We start from the raw sequence: 14541 nt of genomic DNA on the forward strand, positions 1-14541 counted from the left end.
AATCTTGGAGTCAGTCAATAAACTAAAATAATAAAACAGGTTAGATTAAGAATCCTTCTCAAAGGCTGGTTCTTGGTGTTGCAGAACAAGCAGAAAAAAAATAAAAAAAGGAACTGCTACTTTGCTTTAATAGTGGATGTTAAATTTTGTGTTAGAATAATGTCACGCAAGGGAAGAGGAACCTGAACAAACAAGGTTAAACACCTCCATAACATCATACATAACTTCATTATTAATTTTCGAACTTCGAGATCTTAAATAAAAAATAGAATTCGCCATGACTAACCCTTCTCTTTACCACTGTGTTGTAGAACTGCAATAGGCCAAAACTACATGGCACTGTCTCCAATTTAATCGTGAATATAATTAAAGAGTTTAGTTATATGTTCTATGCCGTATAGTTTTTAGCAGTTATGATTCCAATATTTATTTAGTTCTTATGTGTTAAGTCTAGCTTGATGTTCATCGGAACTAATGTGAAGTTGTCCTAATTGTCGATTCAGTATGCACCCCCATTCTTTTTTCTTTACTATAAGAAAACTAAAACTTCAAGCCAATTAAGAAATAAACTTTTTTTTTCCTTGCAAGTCCTGCGTGTACAAACAGGATACTCTGGTGGGGTCCCATGCTTTCATGTTTGTGCCGTGATTTGTCATTGTTGGAGGTAGAAGATTCTTCACGCGCAATTGCCTGAGAATGAGGATATATATTTTGGCATTGACAAATACCTGGCATACATCAGCTTCCTTCTGTAGACTCACTAAAGAGCTGCCAGTGCCACGGCTGAGAGGATAATTTCCTCTTTCTTTCTTCCACTCGTGGTGCTACTACTTACCCAGCCAAGATGCCCTTTACTACTTTCCTTTTTTTTATGTCTTCTTGTCGAGTAACAGAAATACCAACCCAACCCAACTGAACAGAATCTTTGTTGCTGCATATGTTCTCACTACAACAACTCCTTCCTGTTGTTCTGTCTGATTTAGATTTGCTTATAGTACTTCCAGACGTGTATAATATAAGTGAGTTACATATCGTACTCCCTTCCCTTTCTCTTTCACTTTTATTCACTAATGCTTCTTTCATGTTTTTTTCTTATGTTCTGCTACTTTATGCTTTGAACACGGTGTTGGCCTAGAGAAATGGGTTGTCTTTCTTTCTTTTTTCTTTGGTGTTTCATGTTAGTTTTTTCTTTTCTCTTTTCGTTGCTTTCCATGGATCAATATGTGATAACTGACATCATGGCTTAACTTGTTGCTTTGGTGTTTCTGGGGTTTTTTCTTCTTGTTCCTTAAAATTGTAGCTGGTCATAAATTTGTTAGGTTGTTTTTCTTTTAGACTACAATCGAGGTGGTCAGTCGTATTTTTACTTGCTCATGGTGTAATTAACTTGTATAATGATAGTGCGGAAGGTATTTCTTCCTCTGAAATGCATTTCTGATTGCAGCACTTCTCAAAATCAAATTTTTGTTGGCAATGTTTCTGCAAGACGGGCATATTGGGTTTACGGATACAAGCAATAGCAATCCTTCCTGGAAGTTCCTCTTTTTGTTTTTCATCTATACTGTTCTTATGTGTTTCGGATCGTGATAAAAGTTTGCAAATTCAGATTTACTAGGCTTTGTTGGATACAAATCTTGAAGGCAAGTTCTCGATATGGATGATGGAAATGGTCCTAATTTTATTCCTGACTCTGCTTTCGAGAACTTCTCTGGCACTTCCATGGACTTGGATTTCATGGATGAGCTCCTGTATGAAGGATGTTGGTTGGAGACTGCCAATGAGTTCAACTTTTTGCAGGCTGGTACTATATCCTCTAGTGATCTAAATGACCCTCGGCAATATTTTCCTCTTTTTGAGCCCAACAGCAGTAATTCGAATGTAAATTCTCATCAAGAGAACTATCAAGGTGTGGATGAACTTGGTGGGATTGGATCCCAAAACCAGAATATTCGTTCTTTAGACCAATCCGGAAGTTTTCCAGATGAGAGCAATGAATTGGGTAGAAGATTGTGGATTGCACCAACTGCAACAGGACCATCTTCTCCGGTAAGAGACAGATTGATGCATGCCATAGGACAGGTGAAAGAATGCACCAAGGATAGGGATGTCCTTATTCAGATATGGGTTCCGGTGAAGAAAGAAGGCAAGAATGTCCTTACCACTATTGGCCAGCCATACTTGCTCGATCGTAAATGCCAGAGTCTTGCAAGTTACAGAAATGTATCAAAAGACTTTCAGTTCCCAGCAGACGAGGACTCAAAAGAGTTGGTTGGTTTGCCCGGCCGAGTTTTCTTGAGGGAGTTGCCTGAGTGGACTCCAGATGTTCGTTTCTTCAGAGGGGTTGAGTATCTACGTAAAAGCCATGCGAAGCAACTCAATATTAGAGGATCCTTGGCGGTTCCTGTTTTTGAACGGGGCAGCAGGACTTGTTTGGGGGTTATTGAGGTCGTAACGACCACTCGAGACATCAGTTACCGTCCAGACCTAGAAAATGTCTGCAAAGCTCTTGAGGTATGTTTCTTTTTCTTCTTCATCTTCTTGTTCTTATATATATCACATCTACAATTGTTGGTTTTGTTCAAAGAACAATGGAGATTAGCATATGAACACTTGTTATGATCTGTTATATCTGAACAATTAATGTGCCCATCTGAGAACCTTTCTTCATCTAGAAACACCACTGGGAATGTTTGAAGCTTGAACATGCACTTATCTACCATGCGTAATGAGCATTTTGTTCATTATATATATATATATATAAAAACTTTTTCTTTGACTTTATGTTATAAAATATTTTTATATTGAGAAACCTTTCAAAAGCCCCAATAGCCATTGGTTTATTCATAATATAACTTATCCTACCTTTGAACCACAACTTATCCTGCCTCTTTTCCTGTCTAATAAGCATATTGACATGCAGGCTGTTGATCTTAGGAGTCCGCAAGATTTCTGCCCTCCAAGACTGAAGGCGAGTGGATGTTGTATTACAAGCACTAGAGACTTGAAAGTTTAAAATTTATGTTTAATGACTGAGAACACATGCATGTTTTTTTTTTTTTTTTTTTTTTGCACAGGTTTGCAAAGAAGTTTGCCAAGCGGCAGCTCCTGAGATATCAAAGATTTTGGAGTCTGTGTGCAAGGCACATAGATTACCTTTAGCTTTAGCGTGGGCCCCATGTTTCCGGGAAGGTAAAGGTGGATGCCGGCATTTTGATGAGAGCTATTCTTATTTTATTTCTTTGGTGAATTCTGCTTACTTTGTAGCTGAGAGAGACGACTGGGGATTCTATATGGCTTGTTCCGAGCAATACCTCTCCTTTGGTCAGGGGATTGTTGGAAGAGCATTCGCAACAAACAAACAGTGTCTTTCAACTGACGTAGCAGCCTTTAGCAAGACAGATTATCCACTCTCTCACCATGCTAAAATGTTTGGGTTGCATGCTGCCATAGCCATTCCACTACAAAGCTCCTATGCTGGATCAGCTGATTTTGTCTTGGAGTTATTCTTGCCAAAGGATTGCCGTAACACTGAAGAACAAAAACAAATGTCGGACATATTGCCTATCACCGTACAACAGGCCTGTCAGAGTTGGCATGTTATCATGGACAAGGAGCTTGAGGAAACAGTCAACAAGAAAATGGTAGTTGCTTCAGATGAGAGATTTCATAAAGATGAATCTCAGAAATTTGCATCTTCATTGTTCAAAGATTCCTCTAAAGCAGAGTCATCCTGGATTGCCCGAACGGTGGAGGCTCAACAGAAAGGTAAAGGTGTCTCTGTCTCGTGGGACCATACAAAAGAGGAACCTAGAGAAGAGTTCAAGGTAAAATCTCAACGGGGTAGGACTCAGGACGATAGGTATCACAAACAGGCGTTTCCAGCGTTCGGGCAATTTCAGCAAAATTCTGGACCCAAAAGCAGTATCGAAGCTGGCACAGATTCATCTTCTGCTGGGCGCCACTCATTAGGCAGCATAAAATTTGGTGACAAGAGACGGACCAAGACAGAGAAGACAATCAGCTTGGAAGTTCTTCGACAGCACTTTGCTGGAAGCCTTAAAGATGCTGCGAAGAGTATAGGCGGTAGGAGAATATTTACTACAATAGGAAATACCATATTTTTCTTCCACTGTTTGATTCAAGTAAATATTACGCACCGAGCAAGCAAAAAATATCTAATAAAGAACTTAAAGCCTTTCTTCATCAATGCAGTCTTAGATTTAATGGAGACCTTCTTAGCATATCCACCTGGAAGCTTGACTACACAGAATGTTTGCATAGAGTTCAATCGTTCAGACTTTCTGAGTATGAGTAGCCTACTGTACTCATCTATTTTTAAGAGTTTGACATTATTTTCTGGAATTGGTTATTGCTTATTAAGAGAGGCAGCAGCCTCATTAAGAGAATTTCTTTAGCCTCTTGTCTATGCGTTTGGTGCTCATATGTTCATGCTGTTGTTACTTGAGGCCACAGGATGATTAAAATGAGTTCATGCACACATGCCAGACCAGAATGATACTTGGAGAAATGAATTGCATCTAGAAAGTAATCCCAGAATGAGCCTTCTTGACAATGTGCAATTCTTTTAGTCTCTTGAATTTGTCACCAAACTTTACTTTACCTACTTGATTCTCTAATATTCTCTCTACATAATGTTGAACATTTACTAGCTAGGCATACCATCTTTTGCTTCTTGATATTTGCAGCTCGTGTCTTTCATTGGATGAGTCTGCTATGCCCTTATTTGCTCGATCTGACTTTTTTTTATTTCAGAAAAATACCATGTTGATTCTTTCTATCTATCCAGTGGATAGGCTACAGCCAGAGTGGTGCCTGTTGCTGATCTAGTTTATTGCTAATGCAGTGTGCCCCACCACTCTGAAAAGAATATGCAGGCAACATGGCATCACCCGTTGGCCCTCTCGAAAGATTAAGAAGGTTGGCCATTCATTGAAGAAACTTCAACTCGTGATTGACTCAGTACAAGGTGCTGAGGGTGCCATTCAAATGGGTTCCTTCTATGCAACTTTCCCAGAATTGACCTCTCCAAATCTTTCTGGTAATGGTGGTCTTCCATCAACCAAGACGGATGAAAATTTCAAGCAGTTAAACCCTCAACCTGAGAGTGGCATATTTAGTGCTGCACCTAGTGCTTTAAAATCCCGATCCTCATCATGGAGTCACAGTTCTGGATCGAGTATCTGCTGTTCCATTGGGGTAAAGCAGGACACAACCACCAATAATGGCTCAGTTAGCGGGGATCCATTAATGATAGAGGACCATGGTGATGTGCTTAAGAGAACACACAGTGATGCGGAATTGCATGCCTTGAGTCGTGACGAAACAAAGTGTCTCGTAAGATCTCAAAGCCACAAAACATTTGGTGACCTTCCAAGTCCAAAGACACTGCCGCCCCTCCCAAAAAGCAGTAGTCGCGTTATACGTGATGGGGGTGGCTTTAGAGTGAAGGCCACTTTTGGAGCAGACAAAATCCGGTTCACCTTGCAACCAAACTGGGGTTTCAGGGACTTGCAACAAGAGACTGCAAGGCGTTTCAATTTAGACGATATTTCTGGAATTGATCTCAAGTATTTGGACGACGATCAAGAGTGGGTTCTTTTGACATGTGATGCTGACCTTGAGGAGTGTAGAGATGTCTATAAATTGTCTGAGATCCATACAATCAAAATATCCCTTCATCAACCTGCTCAACCACATCTGGGAAGTTCAATGGAATCTAGAGGGCCACATCTGGGAAGTTCATTGGGAACTGGAGTGCCATTCTAAAGCCACAGCAAGTTTCTAAATTCTAATAGATCATGGCATTTAAGATTAACAGTGTAAATTTTCTTCTGTGGTGACTCTTGGTTTGCTTGCCTGCATCTAGTAGCTTTTGAAATGGCTTGGGATTCTGTAAGCAATTCTTTCCAGTTTCATGTTTGCATTTAGCATGGCAACCATTGAATCTTATTTTACAGATCAATGGCTATGTAGAGGAAATAAGGATATATTTAAATCATTGGTTCAAGTAAGCCTTTCGACTGCCCATACATCATGTAAATAACATCGGTAGGATTGAATTTCTACAATGGAAATGGATATTTTGTGTCAAAAGGTTATGTACTTGGCTTGGCTTTGCTTGCCATGAGATCTATGCATGTCTCCTAATTGAAATCTATTCCAGGGAGCAGACTCATTGCTTGAAAGTTTTGACGATTCTCAAATTAGCAAAGATGTTTCCAACGTAGTTTGTGGATCCAGCAAGGAAAGAGGCCTTGCAAGCATTACATTTCCTGCGTACTGTCTCTCTCTTCTTCCTTTCTCTTTGGGCATGGAGTTGGTTTTGGTGGGGCCTTTTTGGTCACCATTAATCACTGGTAGTCACCGCTCTTTGGACCTGGCATAAACAAATTTTAAGCCTGCTCTTACCTTCAATATTCTTATTGAACTGCAAGACACTGAATGTACAATTACATTTCACTTGCCCTTTTTGTGCCAAAAAAGGACCTTAATAGAGAGCATTTATTCATCTGAAAGTAACAAAAATGCATCTGATTCCACATGGAGGCTCAGCACTCCATCTTATATTCTATCTAGTAACTATAATAGCTGTTTTGGTGCCTACAGTATGCCCGCATGAGGGAGGAGACATCCTCATTCCCATAGTAACTTAGCAAGTGAAACTGCTACCATATTAACAGTTACCTCCAACATCTACAAGAGAAGAACAAGAAGCAGCCAAAACTACGCGTATAACTAACATTAAGACTGATGAAGGAAAGGGCTATGAAGAAATCCAAAGCGGGCTCTCACTGTCTACCAAGTAGTTTCTGCAATTCCAATCTGATGATGCGTGGACCTCTGCAGAACTCTTGTACGGGCTCTTTACTTATCATTAGGCTGAATGGTTCTTGCATTAAAGATAAATTTTTGTTAAACAATACTGTGTCCACTGCAAAAGCACTAATGAACAGGTCAGCATCATTTCTGCAGCCTCAGGTTTGGCATCAAACATACCATCTAGCCACACATCAGATGTTCAGTTTTTGCCCAGGAAACTTCAGCTTCAGTCCCAATGATCCAAATCATTTAACGACTACCTTCCCAGTAATCAAGGAAGTCATCTTTCTGGGGCTCCAAACTTGATATGCTTCCCTGATCCAAGCCTCTCTGTACACGCTTAAGAGCTTTCAGTGCAATTCCACTGCCATCATCTCTGTGAGACAAATCGGTAAGATGATATATCATGGTGAGAATAGAAAAGTAATGAACAGATAACCAAAAATTGGAAATGCTTGCAGGTAATCAGAACTTGACTTCAAGAGACAAGATCAGTTTCTATTTCATCCAGTCATCCAGATGTATTAGTCAATAACTAATACGTGTACATGATATGATCAGAATCTGACTTTTATACATGTAACTCTTGATTTTAAATACATCTTAGTTCCTCAATCAGAAACTTACAGGGCATTTCATCAAAAAGCAGTTCAATGATTTTCCCATCATGGTAAATACGGTTGATAAAACCAACCCAATAATTTTGGTTAAATAAATAAATAAGGTCAAACAAGAAAAGTAAATAAGTCTTTATCAGCTTACCTGTGCAATATGGTCTGCCATTCACTTTCACCATCCTTATTCTTCTTCCCTTGGATGGAACTCCTTGCATTTCGATGGACCTTATTTTTTACCTTACCTTCTGAAGCCATTTCCATCATTTTCTCTGCAAGTTCATCAGCCTCATGCTTGTTTCCTCTTTTACCAAGACCATCAATCACAGGCATGAATGATGCAGGATCGAACCAGTATCCTTTATCTGTCAACTTGTGTAGAATGCCACTAGCATCATCCAACTTCTCATCTTTGCAGAGATGGTCAATGAGATCCTTGTAGAGAAAATTCCCCACATCAAAAGATCTATCTAAGGCAGTTTCAAACAGCTCTTTAGCTTTGACAACTTCACCTCCAACAAGTAACTCATTGAATGTTAAACTGTAAAGGGCCTCCTTGTGGCCACAAACATTCAGAGCAATCTCGAATATCTCATCCACTGCACTAAAATCACAAGCCTTGCAAAAAGCTTTAATTAGTATAATGAAGGATGAAATACTCGGAGAAATGCCCTTTTGCAGCATCTCATCCAAAACAGAAGGGGCATCTTTAACCCTTCCCCCTTCACATAGAGAGCTAAGCACATTATTGTATATTGAGACATCAGGAGAAACCCCTCTTTCTCTCATCTCATCTATCAATCCATAAATTTCAAATATTTGGTTTTTACTCCCTAAGCCCGTGATCAATGAATTATAAGTTTGCAGGGTCTTGTTGCATCCTTTTTTCTCCATGTCTTTGAGTACTCGAAATGCAGATGATATCTTACCCTCTTTGCAGAAGCTATGTATGAACACATCGTAAATAGTTGAATCAGGCTGCAGGTTTTTCCCCATCATCTCAATGAACTTCTTTTTAGCTTCACCAACCCTCCCAGCCTTGCATAAACCACTAATTATGGTTGAATATGAGATTAGATCAGGCATGCATTTTTTCCTGCTATCACTATCATCAACAAGGCCGATATATGAGTTCCCCAAGTTACCAAGAGCAGCCCTTCCATGAGTCCACATCCCATTTACTATTTCAATTGCTTTGTCTAACTTCCCATTGTTACATAGACCATCAATCACAATATTGCATGTCACTGTATCGATGGTGTAACCTTTCTCATTCATCTTTTGCAGCAACTCTTCTGCTTCTGATATTCTTCCCTCCTTCCACAGACTGTACAACAAAATGTTGCAAGTATAATTATTCGGGGAGCAGCCATCCCTCATCATCTCACGCAAAACATTGTTAGCTTCAGATACCTTCCCTGTATGGCAGTACCCATGAAGTAAAGTGGTGTATGTTACCGTATCAGGCAAAACACCGCTGCTTGTCATTAAACGCATCAGCATTCTTGCATCAAAGAGCATCCCATGCTTGCAGAGCCCATCAATCACAATATTATATGAGTATACATTAGGCTCCATGCCCATATCCACCATTTCTTTAAGAACTAACTGAGCCTCCAAGAGCTTCCCAATTCTAACCAAACCCAGCAACCAAATATTGTAACTCTCTCTATTCATTAAATTTTCACTTGCTTTCATTTTCTCAAACAGGGCCCTAGCTTCTTCTAACATTCCTTCCTTGCAAAACCCCCCAAGCATTAAATTATACGTAATAATATTAGGCTGAGGAAGCCCTAGCACTTCATCAATTTGCATATCCCTAAAAATTCTTGATGCTTCAAGAACCTTCCCAGAACTACACAAAGCCGATATCCTAGCATTGAAAGTCACCACATCTGGAGACAAACCATCCTTCCTCATCTCATCCACCAATTTTTCAGCATCATCAGTTTTACCTTCCTTACAAAAACTCGAAATCAGGGTATTATAAACGACCTTATTGGGGGGAAACCCTAATCTCCTCATTTCACCCAAAAGCTCCAAGCCTTTACTAGTAAATCCAGCTCTACAATACCCACGAACCAAAATTCCAAAACTGTACTCATTCGGTTCACAACCTTTCTCAGGCATTTTATCAAACAACTCTCGAGCATCATCCAAACAACCCGAATCACAAAGCAAACCAATCAAAACATTGAAAGTATAAGTCTCTGGAGACACCCCAGAAGCCACCATATCTTTACACAACCAAGAAACACAATCTACACGACCCTCTTTAGTACATGATCTAAGGAGAACATTATACAAATAGATAGAAGGTGGGTTGTCAAGGAATCGAAAACGCAACGATTTAAATTGCGAAATGGCCTTACCAAAAAGACCCGATTTCGCTAAAACTGTTATGAATGATACAAGAGAAGTATGCAAGGTTTCTTGAGGCTGTGAGGCAATGAGAAGTTGGGGTAAATCATCGAGTTCGTTAAGCATTTTGGCGCGAATGAGGATGCGGGTAATGATGGGAATGGATTGAGGACATTGTTGGGTGACTGGTAAGGAGAGAATGCGCTTGAAAAGATACCATGAAATCTTAGGATCGTTGGTGTTTTTGAGGAGAACTCTTGTGAGTTTGATTGTTTTAAGGTCCATTTTACAAGGTTGTTTTTTTAGGTTCCTTTTGTTCTAACCATCTCTTGATTTTGTTTCCAAGAGGAAAAAAATGGCGGGAGTGAGAATCGTTTGGGATTTGAGAAGGGACTGGATTGACCAGCCAAAAAATATATATTTTAGTTGGGATTTGAGAAAATATAAATTTCTAAATTTTAAAGATAGAGGTTTTAGTAAAAATAAATAAAAATAAAAATGATCGAAAATATATATCCAAAGACATCATCAGTGGCATCAGATCCAATAGCAAATCCCTTTCCAACGGCAGTAGCAGTGTTGTCAGATACATTCAGGGCATCCGTTCTGTCATGAATGTGGCGACTCATGCCAGCCATCTCGGCAATTCCTCCAGCATTTTCATTGATTGGACATGGCAGTAAATTCATGGTGGATTCCAAAAGAAGAGATGAAAAAACAACGAAGGCATCGCATGATGATTCGGCATAGAAGCCAAGAATATGAGATCCCATACCAGCAATATCTCCAACATTATCGCCAACATTACTAGCAATGACAGCCGGATTCCTGGGATCATCTTATGGAATGTTTCTTTTAAATTCATCTTCACCATGGTAATAATCAGGGTCTCTCAACTCGTCGTCCACACGAACATCAGAAACAGGAGAGAACCCCCTTAAATACTCGTTATCATCCTTCCTATTTTGGCTAACATGATCATCTGCTACCGTGATAGACGCAAATGATTTGAACAACTTGAATTTCCATTAACCAAGGGAGGAAGTTCTGTTGTTTTATGTCTAGGAATTTCATCATTCGTGCCTTTAGGTGGCACTACATTCCTTACAACACCAGCACTATTTCTTGCTGGGGCAATATCAGCTTTTGACCTAGGTTTAGCTACAAGGGGGGCTTCAACAACCTTTAGGTGGCACTTGCGGAAGCTTTCGCTCTTGAGTACACTTTTGAAGGCCGCAAAAAGCCATTTTTAGGGCTTGGGCCACAATACTAGGGGGAAGTCATGAGTGCCTTTTTATGAGAAATTCTACTACTGGTATGATTTGGTCTATAAGAAAGCACATGTTACCTTTCAAGTATATTCCCTAGGATTAACCCTAACATCTTCACTTTTGGCGATACTCACACTCACTTCCCTTATGGGAGTGGTGATCTTCTTCACAAGTCCAGCATGTTCTTGAAGCAGAGTCCCTATTATGAGAGCCATGAGAGGTCTTCATTGCACTGTGTTCATCAGTAGCTAGTTGTGACCTTCACAGAATCAAGCCTTGTTAAAATGAGAGTCCATTGATGAGGTCTTTCATTTCCCTAATTCTACCTTCATGACTAGCTTGCGTATTTTCCAATTTTTATCCATGTACCTCCAGTAGCTTCATTACTTGCTCATATTTTTGTGTTTGTTCCTTGTTAACAGCATCCAGGGAGTCTTCCAACCTTCTAAGATCTTAGGATCTTGTATCAGGTGCCATACCTTAAGTTCGAAGATCCGAGGCTCTAATACCACTTACAACAAGCTTAATTGGAAGCTCACTGTCAAGGCCAGCAACGGGATATGGTAGGTAGTATTCACAAGAAGGGGGGGGGAGTGACCGAGGCCTGACCCCTGGTCGGGTTTAAAACTATGCTCTGAATAATTAATTATGAGAAGATCAAACATTCCTTTGCTTAGCTTAGTGTTTTCATTAATTTCCCTATAACAGAAAAAATAAATATAAAAAAGAATAGAAATTTGTTGATCAGAGAAACAGATGAAAATATAAAAATAAATATTTTTCAAACAGTTCCAAGCAATCATGCACAACCTATGGCCAAGCAATCATGTTCCAAGAAAATTTTTATATTTTTAAGCTCTCATGTTCCAAGCAATCATGCACAACCTATGACCAAGTAATCTGCCATTAAAAACATACGAAGACTTGTATGCAAAGGACTTCCACCGTGACTGAAGCAAAGAATCTGATCAAATCTCATTTAAATATGAAGTTAATTATTTGCAATATGTAATCTACACGAAACTTAGCCAACTTGTTAATCTTTGTCTTGTCAACTTAGTACATCCTCGATTCACTTAATTCAAACTACCCCTTCCTAATGGAGTCATGTGCTACTAATACTACTAGGTTAAGCATTCAATGACTGCCGGCCATGTATTTCCTTCTTTTTTTTCATCAATCCTGATACAATCATGTAGCTGTTGAGCCATGGAGAATATCTCATCTGATCGTGGATGAGACCCGTCTCCAGCAACGAACCTACATGCCTTGTTATCAATGTGTACTAAGCTGTATCCAGCAACAACCTTCACTCCCTTCTCCTTTGCTAGTACTCTTATCCTTGCTGCATCGTCCCACAGACCATCAGCTGCATACATGCTTGATGCTACTAAATAGCCTGCTGAGTTCAAAGGCTCCAACTCAAGAACACGGGAGATGGCTTCTTTGCCGAGCTCGGTCAGGCCGTAGCTTCTACAGGAACTTAAAAGTGATCCCCAAATGCTTGCACCATTCTTTAGATTATCAGGCATCGTCTTGATCACTTCTATTGCAGTGTCAAGCTTTCCTGCTCGACCTAGCATGTCAACCATGCATGAGTAGTGTTCAAACCCAGGCTCCAACTCGAGTTCTTGAACCATTGATTTGAAAAGGGAGAGCCCTTCCTCTACCAATCCACCATGACTACATGCAGCCAGCACCGAGAGAGTGGTCACAGGGTTTGGCTTTAAACCACGCCTTTTCATTTCAGCAAACAAAGCCAAAGCTTCATGAGCAAGACCATTCATACCATATGCAGCAATCATGGCACTCCAAGTTACTATATTTTTCAAAGGGAGTTGATCGAAGGCCTTTCTTGAGGCCAAAATTTCTCCACATTTTGAGTACATGTCAACAACAGCGGTTCCAACTGTCACCTCTGATGCAAAGCCTTGTCTAATTGCAACTCCATGTGCCCACTTTGATCTCTTTAGTTCAGCTGTAACAGAACATGCCTCAAGAAGATTTATGATGGTAATGACATTAGGCTTTACAAGGTCTCTGTCCATCTCTTGGTAGACAGCTATAGCTTCATCAGGCTTGCCGCAATGAGCAAACCCAGAAATCATTGTGCTCCATGAAACAACGTCTCTTCTCCTCATCCTCGCAAAGACTTCCCATGCTATTTCAATAAGATAGCACTTCGCATAAGCATCAATCAGTGCACTGAGCACCAATTCATTTGCTTCACTGCCCCTACGGATCATCACGCAATGGATCGATTTGCAGTGAAATGGGTGCACAAAATACTTGCAGATTTGAAGAATATTCACTAGAGTTACTTCATCTATCTCAACTCTTTCCTTCCTCATTGAAGAAATCAACGACTGAGCTTCTGAATAGTTTTCATTGAGGACAAATCCGGATAGCATAGAATTCCACGAGACATTGTTCCTTTGAGATATCTCATTGAAAACCTTAAATGCAGAACCAGCATCCTTACATTTTGAATACATATCAATCAGAGAGTTCTCAACAAACAAATCACAATCAAAACCTCTATGAATCACCAGCCCATGCACCCATTTCCCAGTACAAACGTCTCTTGAACTAGCACAAGCTTTAAGAACACTGACCATAACCACTCCATCTGGTTCAATCCCAGGTGCCATCACCATCTTCCTAAACATCTGCAACCCAACCTGAGGTTCCCCCCACTGCAAATAGCCACCAATCATCACACTCCAAGAAATAACATCTTTCTCATGCATTTCATCAAACAGCTCGCTTGCACACTCCATGTCAGCATCCACGTACATGCTCAATAAAGAATTTTGAACTGAAGAAATAGCCCAAAAGCCACTTTTGATTACATAACCATGTAGTATTAGCCCATCATGCTTAGTTCCAAGAATGCGACACGCCTGGATTACAAGCACCATCGTGGAAATATTGGGTTCAAACCCAGCAACCCTAGCATTAGTAAACCACCACAATCCTGCCACCAAGGCACCATTATCAAGGTGCCCGTGAATCAAAATATTCCAAGAAACTGAATCTCTGCTTCTTCTCATGGAATTAAAAACGTCCACAGCAATGTCAAAGTCCCCACATCTAATGTAAAAACCCATGATGGAATTCCCAATGGAAGTGAACGAGTCAAGTCCTTGCTTGATCAAACAAGCATGAAGGGACTTTCCATGCCTGTGAGACAGGAATGACCATGCTTTGAGAATGGGAGGAAACACTGAAACATCTACAGTTTGAACTCCTGCTTTTTTTATTTCATGGTAGTGGGAAACGACTTCATGCCATTTTCCATTCGTCGATGATTCTTTGATTTTCAGAATCCAATTAGGGAGTTTCGAACCTGAGACTATTGCTGAGAAACGCATTGCTTGGAAGCAAATCCTGGACAAAGCCCATTTAGGAACATATAACTAGCCATTTATGGCCGAACCATCAATACGATTGCG

At 40.1% G+C, this 14541-nt stretch overlaps 3 protein-coding genes across 5 annotated transcripts; 1 reads left to right on the plus strand and 2 right to left on the minus strand.

Annotated features, from left to right (window-relative positions):
* Nucleotides 1–442: 442 nt before the first annotated feature.
* Nucleotides 443–6097, plus strand: LOC105136969 (protein NLP2-like). 3 transcript variants are annotated; one of them, XM_011042490.1, is made up of 6 exons: nucleotides 443–1019; nucleotides 1445–2511; nucleotides 2921–2968; nucleotides 3075–4083; nucleotides 4213–4305; nucleotides 4865–6097. In XM_011042490.1, the coding sequence occupies exons 2-6, from the start codon at nucleotides 1654–1656 to the stop codon at nucleotides 5785–5787; spliced, it is 2931 nt and encodes a 976-aa protein (XP_011040792.1). In that variant the 5' UTR covers nucleotides 443–1019; nucleotides 1445–1653; the 3' UTR covers nucleotides 5788–6097. The 3 variants fall into 3 exon arrangements, with proteins under 3 accessions (XP_011040792.1, XP_011040793.1, XP_011040794.1); XM_011042491.1 differs by having other exon boundaries at nucleotides 1607–2511; XM_011042492.1 differs by lacking the exon at nucleotides 4213–4305 and having other exon boundaries at nucleotides 444–1019.
* Nucleotides 6098–6403: 306 nt separating this feature from the next.
* Nucleotides 6404–10273, minus strand: LOC105136970 (Pentatricopeptide repeat (PPR) superfamily protein). The gene is made up of 2 exons (XM_011042493.1): nucleotides 7603–10273; nucleotides 6404–7216 (listed from the first exon to the last, which is right to left on the minus strand). Exons 1-2 carry the CDS (start codon nucleotides 10098–10100, stop codon nucleotides 7090–7092), a joined length of 2625 nt encoding a protein of 874 aa, XP_011040795.1. The 5' UTR covers nucleotides 10101–10273; the 3' UTR covers nucleotides 6404–7089.
* A 1789-nt stretch (nucleotides 10274–12062) lies between these two features.
* Nucleotides 12063–14540, minus strand: LOC105136971 (Tetratricopeptide repeat (TPR)-like superfamily protein). The gene has a single exon (XM_011042495.1). It carries the CDS (start codon nucleotides 14458–14460, stop codon nucleotides 12211–12213), a length of 2250 nt encoding a protein of 749 aa, XP_011040797.1. The 5' UTR covers nucleotides 14461–14540; the 3' UTR covers nucleotides 12063–12210.
* Nucleotide 14541: the final 1 nt, after the last annotated feature.

Source organism: Populus euphratica, unplaced genomic scaffold, assembly GCF_000495115.2.
Source record: "Populus euphratica unplaced genomic scaffold, PopEup_1.0 scaffold61.1, whole genome shotgun sequence".
Lineage (NCBI taxonomy): Eukaryota > Viridiplantae > Streptophyta > Magnoliopsida > Malpighiales > Salicaceae > Populus > Populus euphratica.

Bases quoted from the DNA above. Each gene is read 5' to 3' on its own strand.
- LOC105136971 (XM_011042495.1), bottom strand. From the start codon at position 14,460: ATGCGTTTCTCAGCAATAGTCTCAGGTTCGAAACTCCCTAATTGGATT.
- LOC105136970 (XM_011042493.1), bottom strand. From the start codon at position 10,100: ATGGACCTTAAAACAATCAAACTCACAAGAGTTCTCCTCAAAAACACC. The intron at 7,217-7,602 runs GTAAGCTGATAA...TTTGTCTCACAG, and splicing joins TGGCAGACCATATTGCACAG to AGATGATGGCAGTGGAATTG.
- LOC105136969 (XM_011042490.1), top strand. From the start codon at position 1,654: ATGGATGATGGAAATGGTCCTAATTTTATTCCTGACTCTGCTTTCGAG. The intron at 2,512-2,920 runs GTATGTTTCTTT...ATTGACATGCAG, and splicing joins ATGTCTGCAAAGCTCTTGAG to GCTGTTGATCTTAGGAGTCC. The intron at 4,084-4,212 runs GTAGGAGAATAT...TCATCAATGCAG, and splicing joins TGCTGCGAAGAGTATAGGCG to TCTTAGATTTAATGGAGACC.